The sequence below is a fragment of the Phaenicophaeus curvirostris genome, chromosome 5 (assembly GCF_032191515.1).
Source record: "Phaenicophaeus curvirostris isolate KB17595 chromosome 5, BPBGC_Pcur_1.0, whole genome shotgun sequence".
NCBI lineage: Eukaryota > Metazoa > Chordata > Aves > Cuculiformes > Cuculidae > Phaenicophaeus > Phaenicophaeus curvirostris.
The window spans coordinates 33,698,676-33,711,142 of NC_091396.1; the positions used below are offsets into that span (position 1 = coordinate 33,698,676).

The window sequence follows — 12,467 nt, forward strand, 5'->3', positions numbered from 1 at the left end:
TGTGTCAGGCTGAATTCAGAGGCTTCTGCAGATAGACAAATATCTTCTTGCTTGCCATGTTACTAGTAACAGCTTCCTCTGCTTCATCTGCTGTCAGTATCTAGGAAGGTGCAAAAAAACCCCAATAATATTTAAAATGAATGGTGTCTTTTCAGTCTACACTAATGATTTACCTTGTGAGCAGGGAAAAATGTGTGCCAGGGTTTGTGTGCGCCAGCATTATGCATTAGGAATGGCTTTGTTAGTATTCAGTTCCTTGTGACTCAGGTGCCAAGGTCAGGCTCTCATGGTTGTGCTTGTAAGCTGTTCTTCCAAGAGTGGGTTTCATCCTCTCCACAGTCAACAGTGACTATTGTGGTGTTTGCCCTTCCCTCTGTTACTTTGTGTCTTGAGTTTGTTTCTAGTTTCTTATAAATCCCCTTAGTGGTTAAGCAGTGCCTGTAGACCTTCATGTTCAGGCAGCATTTTCAGCAGTAGCTGTGCAGAGTCACATTCACCCATATTTATTGAACTTCCAAAGCATCTTATCACTTGTTTCTTTTCGGTCAGACCATATATAAACGTCAAGGTCACAGAATCACAGAATCACTACATTGGAAAAGACCCACAGGATCATCAAGTCCAACCATTTCCATCAATCACTAAGCCATGCCCCTCAGCACCTCATCCACCAGTGTTTTAAACACCTGCTGGGATGATGATTCAACCACCTCCCTGGGCAGCCTCTGCCAGTGCCTAATGGCCCTTTCTGTGAATTTTTTTTTTCTGATGTCCAGCCTGAACCTCCCCAGGCAGAGCTTGAGGCCATTCCCTCTTGTCCTGTCCCTGTCACTTGAGAGAAGAAGCCAGCTCCCTCCTCTCCACAACCTTCTTTCAGGCAGTTGTAGAGAGCAATGAGGTCTCCCCTCAGCCTCCTCTTCTCCAGGCTAAACAACCCCAGGTCCCTCAGCCATTCGTTGTAAGGCCTGTTCTCCAGCCCCTTCACCAGCTTTGTTGCTCTTCTCTGGACTCGCTCCAAAGCCTCAACATCCTTCCTGTGGTGAAGGGCCCAGAACTGAACACAGGATTCAAGGTGAGGTCTCACCAGTGCCGAGTACAGAGGGAGGATAACCTCCCTGGACCTGCTGGTCACACCGTTTCTGACACAAGCCAAGATGCCATTTTTCTTCTTGGCCACCTGGGCACACTGCTGGCTAATGTTCAGTTGCTGTCAACCAACACCCCCAGGTCCTTCTTCTCCAGGCAGCTTTCCAGCCAGTTTTCTCCTAGTCTGTAGTACTGCACAGGGTTGTTGTGCCCCAAGCGCAGGACCTGGCACTTGGTCTTGTTAAACCTCATGCCATTTGACTCAGCCCAGCAGTCCAGCCTGTCCAGATCCCTTTGCAGAGCCTCCCTACCCTCCAGCAGATCAACGCTTCCACCCAGCTTAGTGTCGTCCGCAAACTTGCTAAGGGTGCACTCGATGACTTCATCCAGGTCATTGATAAAGACATTGAACAGGGCTGGACCCAGCACTGAGCCCTGGGGAACCCCACTTGTCACTGGCCTCCAGCTGGAGTTAACTTCATTTCCCACCACTCTCTGGGCCCGGCCATCCAACCAGTTTTCCACCCAGGAGAGTGTGCGCCTGTCCAGGCCAGAGGCTGACAGTTTCCTAAGCAGAATGCTGTGAGAAACTGTGTCAAAGGCCAATCAAAGTCATGAAGTGAAGGAGCATCTTCTGCCTTGCCAAGCTCTATCCACGCTTTCTCACGCCCCAAAGATGCTATTCAGCAGAACCTATAGAACTGAGGTGGTCTTTAAATGTAGTAACTATGGAAAGGAAGAAAGTAGAATTATAAGGTATATGTACTAAATAAACAAAGAACAATGGAGGCAATCTAGGATCTATCTCTCATATCTTCTAATACAGCACTTGAAGGAGCAGAAGAACATGGAAGTTTTTACAGCAAAAATATGTAAGTAACTTATAAAACTTGTTGACAAAAAGCACTGTTTGGATCATATAGCACAAAAGGGTAGCACAAAGCTTGAGGGAAATTCTTGGAAAGAAAGTAACCGCACTTATCAGTACAATGGTTAAGAAGGTCTCCATATGTATGCTGGAAGCCTCATCTAGCCCCTAGAAGTCAGAGAAACCATACCAGCTTATTTGATGGCCTCAATCACTGTAGGGCCATTGAAGTTAAAAACCATGCTAAGCAGCATCCTGGCCACCTAGTTGTTTTTTGACGAAGCATCATGTGCACTTCATTCTCCTGCTGTTTTAAGAGAAGAGACATCATTGTGGAGTAAGAGTAAAACCTAGTAAGTTGTGTGAGACTGAAAGCTTACCTAGGTCCGTATCCTGTCCTCTGGTTGGCTGTGGATGTTTCAGAAAAGAGCGTAGTGGATATTGCAGTTAGGACAATAAAAAGTGAATGATGTCTTCTCTCCTTGTACCTTTCCAGCTTCTGCTGTCAGTGTTTTAGGAAGTTCCTAGGTCAGAATTTCTGTATATGTTGTTTGTACCACTGATACATTAATTTTTCTGGGCTATCTTTTGGATACTCTGTTTACTTTTTTGTTTGGAAAAAAACACCTATTCATCTCTTCTGTACTATTCCCAAACATAAATTTATAATTCTGTTAGAGCTGTGCCCAGCCTTTTCCTTTCTGTTCTGTATAGTCTTAACCAGGCTAGGGTGCTATTGAAATATGACTGGCGTAAACAACTTTCATTGGCAAGGAACGTTTTAGACAGTAAGGCATGTTCTTCTCTATTGTAGATATGACCAGCATTCCTCCTTTTGAATCTGTTTGGAGCTGTAATTCTCTGAAGCCCAGAGCATCACAGGCCTCTTCTGCTGAGAAGAAAAAACAGAAATCTGTGCTTCTTGCACCTGATTTCAGACAGATGATGTGCCAGACAGGACCTACCAAACGTATCCTCTCTACTGCAAACGTAGTCCTTGCCAATGACACCTTTACTGAGGATGGAGAGGATGAATCTCTGCTTTCCCAGAGCACGCTGAATCTCGTGTCTGACCCATCCAGCTGGAGTCTCTCCGCAGGGAAAGATGTATTCCCAGCCATAAGTTCTGAACGCAAGTTAGGGTGCTCTGATCCTGCAACACTAGACCCTCCAGCTGAGGCCACAAGAGTCCTCGAGGCTTTGACTTTCCAGACATCTTTGGAAGGAAACCGTAGCACTGTGAGCACCTTGCAACAAGTGGCTTTGGACAGCACCCGCTTCTCTGATGATCTGAGTGCCAGGTTCTGCTCCCACCAACTGGTCTCCTCTTCCTCAGGAGAAATAATGAGCATGCTTGAGGGCCATCTCCAAACTGCTGAGCCACCCCTGGTTGTGTCAACATCAACTGTTACAGCACATTCATTCTGTCCAGGGAAGGAATATGGCCTGGGCAGTAGTATGACCTTCCCGAAAATACGAACTCCCAATACACCAAGAGACAGTATCCAGCTAGCCAAGAGACATCACAGCCAACCACAGCCAGGGACTAATTCTTTCCACCGTGTAATAAGTTTAGAGACTAGCACCTTCCAGCCCATAGCAGACTCTCCAGTCTGTCATGGGCAAGTGAAAGAGACAGACATTGATGATGATGAGGTACTAGAGAAGATGGAGACGGAACGTGGCCTAGTGAGGGAAGAAACTGGAGCGTGTGAGGAAATCAACCACTCACCTGCAGGGCAAAGAGAAGCTGCAAGTCCTGAAGCTGCCATACTTGACCCAGGAGGTAAACCTCCCACACCACCGCTGCACAGATTCCCATCGTGGGTAAGGAATATAAGGACAGCAGTCTGGGAATTGCTGTTGATCTTTGAGTAGTGCTCTGTAGTTAGACTACAACCACTCTTGGTCTCAAGCAGTTGTTTCCTGTGGACATCACTCACTTTTCAGAACCACCTAGTCTAACAGTTCCAGGTCATGGGGCTTATGGGTCCCTCTGACAATTTTTTTTTTTCTTTTCTCTTTATAAGGGAAAAAAAATTGAAGCAAATAATACTCAAGAAACATAGGAATAAAAATGAAAGTCAACAGCTGCTGCATTGTGGTTTGTCATTATGGGTCTTCAGAAGTTAATCCTTAGTTCTGTTGTCACGTGTTTAAGATAAAAAAGCTGAGTCATAAATGCAAGTGAATGAACCAGGCCAGATGATTTCAGGGTCAGAAAAGGCTATGAATTCTAGGATAGATGCATGGACTAGATCTCAGCATTCCTATCTCATGGTATACTTCTGCTGTACTTTGTGAAAACCATTGGTCCTATCACTTATTTCACGTGAGAGAGAAGTCTATTATTATCACTTTCAGTTACTTACTAGTTCAGATGGCTGGATTATTTGCCGATGTGTCAATCTAACTGATAAACTTAGTGGAAAATAATGTAGCATCAAAAAAGATAATTCCATTATTTTCAACTTGCCTTTTTAAATGTGTAGGTAAACAACTTTTTTATTGAAGGTGCAAAGTTAAGCCCTCATTGTTAAGCTTCATGTTGTATAGGGTTTTTTTTTTCTATAAAAACTTAACGTTATTTGTCATCTTTAACTAAGTCCTTTGATATCAAGCTGCTTAGATGCTTTTCCAAAGGAATGTCTTTTCATTAAGTCTGTAATATAGAACTGTGCTGGGGAGAAAGCTATATAACGTAGTAAAAGGAAACTGCAGTTTTCAAGATGTCTGTTTTGTTTGCTGCAGAAATCAGGAAGGTGTCACGAACAGTGTACACATTTGGAAGAAGAAAAATATATCTCAGATGTTGGCTACTATTCCTTTCTGTGATCTAGATTTCCCATATAAAGTTCTTCTAGTCCCTTAAGCTAAATTTTTCACAGGTGATCATCAGCTCTACACACCCCATCTGAATGTCTGACTTGAATTTGGCAAGTAAATTTGATTAAAGAAGCACTGAGGACTTCTCTGCTGCAACTGTATTCAGTTCTTTTCATTACAAACAGTGTTACATGGTGCTGAATTCTCAAAAACTTGGGTCTTGCACATCTTGAAATGGGTATTCCAAAGATACTGGATACTTCAAAGAACATATGTGTGAGTTCCTCTTCTGGAAAACAGCAATAGCACCCATGAATATCTCCCTCAGGGTTTTTGTAAAATTTTTAATTAATGTTTATAAAGCGTTGCAGTATTATAGTCAGGGACGCCACAGGAAAAATCCATCATTTTGTCTTCAGACCAGAATCAAGTAAGTGTATCCACGTAGGGCAAATTTAAGTATGTTAAACACTAAAGCATGAATAGAATATTAAATAGCAGTGTAATCAGCAAGAAATGCCCATTATCTGCCCTGAATAGGAATTGTCTAGGGAAAAAAAATGCACATAATATTCCATTAGAGACTAAATTGCAGTGCGTATACATGCAGAAAATACTAATCATTTCTTTTTTTGGTGTACTCGACTTTGCAGTCTTGGGTATAGAATCATAGAATCATAGAATAACCAGGTTGGAAGAGACCCACCGGATCATCAAGTCCAACCATTCCTATCAAACACTAAACCGTGCCCCTTAGCACCTCGTCCACCCGTGCCTTAAACGCCTCCAGGGAAGGTGACTCAACCACCTCCCTGGGCAGCCTGTTCCAGTGCCCAATGACCCTTTCTGTGAAAAATTTTTTCCTAATGTGCAGCCTAAACCTCCCCTGGCGGAGCTTGAGGCCATTCCCTCTTGTCCTGTCCCCTGTCACTTGGGAGAAGAGGCCAGCACCCTCCTCTCTACAACCTCCTTTCAGGTAGTTGTAGAGAGCAATGAGGTCTCCCCTCAGCCTCCTCTTCTCCAGGCTAAACACCCCCAGCTCTCTCAGCCGCTCCTCGTAAGACCTGCTCTCCAGCCTCCTCACCAGTATTTTCATGTATGTTTATTATGTGTGTTATCTGACAGTGCTTTAAAGAACAGCGGGAGGATTCCTAGCTTTGGTTTTTATCCATTGCTGACTGGTAGATGCCTTAGTCATAACATGGCATTTAGTTACAGGTTTGGGTTTCCCCCTTGGAATTTGTATCATTTTGCGAAGCACTTGGAGATCCTTTGAACTGAAAGCTCCATATGTTGTTATAAATGAGAGATGGGCTTATTGAGATCATTCCAGGCATTTCTTTCATTCCTTTATCAGAGAAAGGGAATCCTTTGCAGGTGGTGACTTAATAAATTGTCTTGTTTTAGAACTGTTCTTGATTCATGTTAGTGCACTGTTCATAAAGAGGAAAAAACGGCTTTTCCCAGGCTGTGATATAGTCACTTGTTGATAATTGAATGCCAGTATACCAGTCTGGATATCATATCTGTAGCTTTTATAAGCCAAGTTTGTTGTGATTTGGAGAAGTGCACACAGATGCACATTTCTACTAATGGTCATTCACCTGATGCCTGAGGGAACAAAGCAATATTCCTTAGTGGGCCCCTCTTTCCTGCCCAGAGGTGTGATTGTGGTGTCATTCCATGACATGAGCATTTCTTCCAGTGGGAATCATGCTTTTGTCTGACCATTGCCATTCATGGTGTTATCGTTTCAGGAGAGTCGCATCTATGCCGTGGCCAAGGCTGGCATGAGGTTGTCTGAAGTGGCCTCAGTGAATGATACTTCTAGCTGCTGTAAGTTCTAGACAAGATCCTTCCTTGAGGGAGTTTACAGTGAACTGGGCTTCTAACTGTTCACGTTTATTAATTTCCTTGCCTGTTTTCAAAGTAAATTTGATTTCATGATAGCCATGATGAGGGAAGGGAGGAGGACACATCTGATCGCAGGAATTACTAGTACTGGGCTGTTTGAGGCCCTACATTCAGTGACATCTTCAGGGACTTCATTGTCTCCTTCATCACTTTCACTCACGCTGTTCTGCCTCGGCGTGTCTGTGACCTGCTTTTAGTCTTTTGAGTCACCGTCACCTTCACTTGTTATGTCTTTTACCTCCTAGGATGTGGTGCACTGGATTACTCTTGTACTTTGAGGAGCACAGGGCGGGTAAAATGTCTTACAGGCTTCAGGAGGCTTACAGGCTTACAGGAGGGAGCATTTCAGCTGTCTCTGGGAGTTGTATGCTATTAGTAACACATTCCTTGGCCCTTCTGAAGCCAGACTGTCCACCATTGTTTGATGTTCTAAGAGGCTACACAGCTTCTCACACACATACATGTGTCTCTCTGTTAAAACCTCCTCCTTTTCACCGGTTTGTATTGTTTGCTCTCTTGCTCTCTCTCTGAATTTTCCCAGTTACCAATTTCTCATGTTCAACTTCTGGACCGTTTACCTCTCTCATCTATGGAAACGTCACAGTGCCAGTCTACACTACGCTGAAGGGGGTAAGGAGTTACCTCACTTTTCCTCTTATGAAAAGCATTGTCCACGGCTGCCGGTAACTTGAGAGAGAAGGTAATGAACAGTGAAGGAAAGAAAACTAGTGAATACCAGGAAGTACCATACACCAAAAGAATGCTGCAGGAGTAACAGATGATAAATGTATTTAGGAATACAGAACATCGCAGCAAGCTTTGGTCCAGGAAGCTGCAGTGTGCACTATAAGGCTGTAGCAATGCTGGCTTGATAGTGGGTGTAGCCTAGTGAATAAAATGCAAGACAGCTCTTCAGAGTTTATGGGGAAGCATGGGCCTTGTGGAACAGTAGGAGGGAGTGACCAGAGGAGATCCAAACAGATCAGACTAGAGAGTTCAGCTTGGAAGTTCTTGGGCTAGAAAGGGTGGAAATGAGGAGCCCTGGGACAGCAGTGGACAAGGCAGCGTGAAAATGAAGTGCCTGCATTGGTTGTTCTGCTTATTAAGCAGGGATTGTCCTAGGGAAACTCCTTCCTCATACACTGACCGTACAGGTCTGTTTTCCAGAGGGCCACACAGATCAGCAATGTGCCTTTCCTAGATGAGTCTTCAGGCTCCGATGATGACTGTGGCTCCCATGCCAGCTTCAGGACTTCTACTGCTGGATCTGAGAACAGGAAAGCTAGCATGCCAGGCAGCCCTCGAGCAGTGAAGAGAGGTAAAGTGGGAGTATGGGTACTGAGCAGTGTGAACTCTGTCCTCACAGGTAAGACCAGATGTCCTGAACAACATCATCAGTGACAGGCAAATGCTCAGCCTTGGTGATGCTAATAAGGAGTTCTCCCAGAATGTGTGCAGATATCAGCAGCTACTCAAGAGAAACCTGTGTTCATAGATGGGTTTTTATCACTGGTAGACTTCCATTCAGGAAATTGTGAAGCTGAGATTGTGGGAAGGATTGATCTCCTGTATTCATCAGAAATCCACTGAAGCCATCCATACCTTTTCTGTGACTTTTCCTTGTAAGCAAGCTAGTATTGGCACATTAAAGTAAACGGGTTTTGTCTGTCACTGGCTGATAATTTCCTCACCGCTAAGTAAATCTTTCCTATATCTGAGAGGCATCATAATTTGGGTCCTAGGACAATTTTTCTTGACTGCTGAGAAGGTTAAACTGGATCATTGAGTGAAATTTTCATTACAGCTGGTTGCCAATAAAATAGAATTCCATTTCATGTAGTCTTAATTTCTGTTGTGATGCTTTGGCTGATGTTTCTCTGCATTGCCACAGAGCAGTGGTGGAAGGTAGAAGGCAAATCCCGTTGGTGGCAAGGCACCCTTTTCTTTAGTTTGAAAGAGAGGGCTTAAGGCTTAATAATGGATGTTTCCAAGCTGAAAACAGCAGGCCTGTGCTTCAAATAACAGGCCTGTTTATTTATTTATTTATTTATGACGTCTCTGTTTGTTCAGCAACAAATATATTTCACTGTCAGTATCCAAAACTCTCTCTCACTATTTGTCTTCCTAGGGGAATAAAAAGTCTCAGAAGCTTGGTTAGTGGGGTATGAGTTTCCGAAGTCTGATCTGATTTGTTCTTTTTGAACAAAAACCTTTAATGGTGAACTGAAAATTTTTCAGAGTGTGCAGTATTCAGTGCTTTCTTCTGTCTAGTTGTGATTGTCATTCTTTCCTTTGTTTTGAACAGGTGTATCTATGTCCTCACTGAGCTCTGAGAGTGACTACGCCATTCCTCCTGATGCCTACTCCTTGGATGGTGACTATTCAGAACCAGAACATAAGCTACAGAGAACATCTTCCTATTCCACTGACGGTGGAATCTGCACTGTAAGTTTTGCTGCCTCACAGATATGAGGGGATGCAAACAGACCTTTGACCCTGAAAGAGAAAAAGCATAGCTATAATATATTAAGTTATCACCTGCAAAGTGGTGCTCTAACAGACTGCGCTCTTGGTCCAGTGGGTTTGTATCGAAAGACACTTTCTGATGCTTCAGAAGAACATGCAGTTTCTGTTACATGGTTAGATAAAAGTGTAAGCATGAAGGGCTGTATTATTTCCTGATGACCTGTATTGGTTTCCTGTAGTTGTATTATACTTTAATGATGGCCTTATGCTTTTGTGGCAAAGCAAGTTTGGAAATTCAGAGGAAGGAGGGAGAAAGAATAGAACATTTGGGCCTAGAAAAAGAACTCAAATACCAGCAGCATTAGTTTCTGTACTCTTGAATGTAAGAGATCAAGCAGACAAGGAACAGGAATCATGGCTTAGTGCCAGCCCTCATTTTTCTTTGGAAAATCAGTATGGTAGGAAGACAAATAAGTTTTCAGTGCATCAAACAATCAGTAAAGTGATCTTCAGATGCTTTCTTTACTAAAACACCACAATGTGGTGTTCGCAGCTACACAGATAGTCTAGGACTCTCTCCAAGTTGAGCAGAGAGCACTGACCTTGAATGGTTGCAACTCTCATCTGGCAGAGTAAAGCAGAAAATGAAGGAGGTGAAGTCTGAGCTTGACTTCAGCATTCTTCAATTTACATTCTAAGAGGTGCAAGATAATCTCCTCTCCCCCTTGCTCTGTGCACTCCAGGAACCCATGGAGAAATCGGGTTATTTGCTGAAAATGGGCAGCCAGGTGAAGATGTGGAAGAGACGATGGTTTGTTCTAAGAAACAGACAAATTATGTACTACAAGTCTCCGGTGAGTCACTGGGATACATTTACTTCTGTGTGGAGGCACTGGGGAAGGCTTCTGCAGAACTGACTCCAACACTTCCTCCAAAATATCCTGCCAAAGAGCTTTGGCTGACCCACAGGTTCAACCATGGGTCTCTGCTTAGGCAGAGAAGCTTCTTGTGGTGACACTTTTCAGGAGATGAAACTTTTTTCACTAAGACAGAAGCTTGACACCTACTGGTTAGCTTTGTACAGATGATGAAAAGCAGAAGGCATACCATGGCCCAGCTTTGATCACATTTAGGATGAAAATAAAGAAAAAATAAATTACAGTGCCAGGAGGGCGCATATACGTACTCATCACTCAGTATATGGGACTCTGAGGAAAACTACAACTTTCAGAGGGAAGAAAGCTGGATTCTATCGTTTTTTACTCTCCCATGTGGACATAGAAGTATTAGAAAACTAAGATAAAATTGAAAATAATCTTTCACGCAAAATGCTGTCTTACGATGATTAATGAAACAATACTGAGAGAGCACATTTGTGCATTCAAACCTTTCCAAATACTTTTTATAACTCACAACTGTTGCAAACAAAATTGCATTTTTTCTAGCGGTGTGCACTCAAAATTTTTATATGCAATAGAACACATTTACTGTTGGCCTTCACTATTCTGCTGTACTTACCTGTATTACAGATTTATATTTAGGGGTATTCACCTTCCTTACTTTTTTTCTTCTGGACATAGCAATTTCCTCTATATCTGCATAATCACACAGTATTTCTGTGTATATACACATCTTTGCTTACAAGTCAGAAATATTGAGAAGATTTATTTTCAATTTTTATATATTTTCAGTTTCCATATTATGACAAGACAAAAATACACCTTAGGGCACAATGTGTCTTTATTTCTGATACTAGTTTTGTTCATCAGAATTCACAAGTAAATTATATGTATATATTACATAGCAAAAAAAAAAATCATAAACATGCAGAATGTAGACTGTTGGTTAGAAGGGACTTCCTGAAGACCCTAGTCCAACTGACAAGTTGAAAAGGGTCTGTCACCAGCTGTAGATCGTACCGCCCAGTGGCTTTGTCTAGCTGGATTGGTGGAAATTCAGCCACTATCTGGGTGCCTTGTTCGTTGTCAGATTGCCTTCCCAGTGAGAAAAGGTGGGTTGTTTTTTTTCCTAATGTCCAATCTGAGCTTTGCAAAACAGTATTTGTCGCCATTACCCTTGTTATATTCTCTGCCACTACTGAGGAGACCTTTGTTGCATTAGTGCTGTGGGATCACACTGTCTTATATTCAACCTAGCATCCTTCAGCTGTCCTTTCTAGCTCATTAATGCAGACTCCAACCTGCACATGCATATTGTGCTATATTTAAGTACTCTTAAGACCCATCTGGGGTTTTTTCCCCACTAAAAAAGTTGTTTGCTTTTCTTCCTTTCCTCAGAGTGATGTTATCCGCAAACCACAAGGGCAAATGGAGCTGAATTCCTCGTGCCAAATTGTCAGAGGTGAAGGATCCCAAACATTCCAGGTAAGCAGTGCTTTTTCATCCCGCAGATAACCACACACTCAGTGGCTGTATGAGAGAGCACTTATTTCTGGCTGAACAGTACTGTATGTTTCGATTGATATGAGCCAACTTTGTCTGGCCCTGTGTTTCCTGGCATAAGCCAGGCAGTCAGTTTAATAAATAATGCGAAAAGAGCTAAATTGTAACGCAAATACAGCTTTCTGAAATTGAAATAAAATCTGTTATTTTGGGGTTTTTTTATACTGTAGCACTTTTTTGCAGCTGGGATCAAAAGGTTGAAATGGGGGGGAAGGGGAAATGTGATTCTTATAACAATTAAAACCAGATCATAGAATCATAGAATTGTAGAATCACCAGGTTGGAAGAGACCCACCAGATCATCGAGTCCAACCATTCCTATCAAACACTAAACCGTGCCCCTTAGCACCTCGTCCACCCGTGCCTTAAACACCTCCAGGGAAGGTGACTCAACCACCTCCCTGGGCAGCCTGTTCCAGTGCCCAATGACCCTTTCTGTGAAAAATTTTTTCCTAATGTGCAGCCTAAATCTCCCCTGGCGGAGCTTGAGGCCATTCCCTCTTGTCCTGTCCCCCGTCACTTGGGAGAAGAGGCCAGCACCCTCCTCTCTACAACCTCCTTTCAGGTAGTTGTAGAGAGCAATGAGGTCTCCCCTCAGCCTCCTCTTCTCCAGGCTAAACAACCCCAGCTCTCTCAGCCGCTTCTTATAAGACTTGTTCTCCAGCCCCTTCACCAGCTTTGAATAGCACTTTGGATCTCCTCATTCTGAAAGACCTCTCACAAGATCTCCAGCCTGACTTGAAGTGTCTCGAGGATCTGAAGTAATATCTGAAGTGTTGGGCCCCTAGTAGAATTCTACATCCAAAGTGTTAGAAGTTAGCCCATCACTAGGTTCATTTTTAAGC

The 12,467-nt window shown here is 43.1% G+C and overlaps 1 protein-coding gene across 4 annotated transcripts in view; it reads left to right on the top strand.

Moving 5' to 3' along the window:
• PLEKHH1 (pleckstrin homology, MyTH4 and FERM domain containing H1) overlaps positions 1-12,467 on the top strand; it is a 63,130-nt gene that overhangs the window by 30,731 nt on the left and 19,932 nt on the right. For all 4 annotated transcript variants that reach the window (XR_011337532.1, XM_069858208.1, XM_069858207.1 and 1 more), the window contains exons 7-13: positions 2,769-3,781; positions 6,538-6,616; positions 7,236-7,324; positions 7,862-8,012; positions 9,000-9,139; positions 9,904-10,014; positions 11,458-11,544. Coding sequence is in view for 3 of the 4 variants with exons in the window: in XM_069858208.1 (XP_069714309.1) it covers positions 2,769-3,781; positions 6,538-6,616; positions 7,236-7,324; positions 7,862-8,012; positions 9,000-9,139; positions 9,904-10,014; positions 11,458-11,544 (1,670 nt within the window). In the remaining variant the exon portion in view is untranslated. The remainder of the gene's footprint in view (positions 1-2,768; positions 3,782-6,537; positions 6,617-7,235; positions 7,325-7,861; positions 8,013-8,999; positions 9,140-9,903; positions 10,015-11,457; positions 11,545-12,467) is intronic.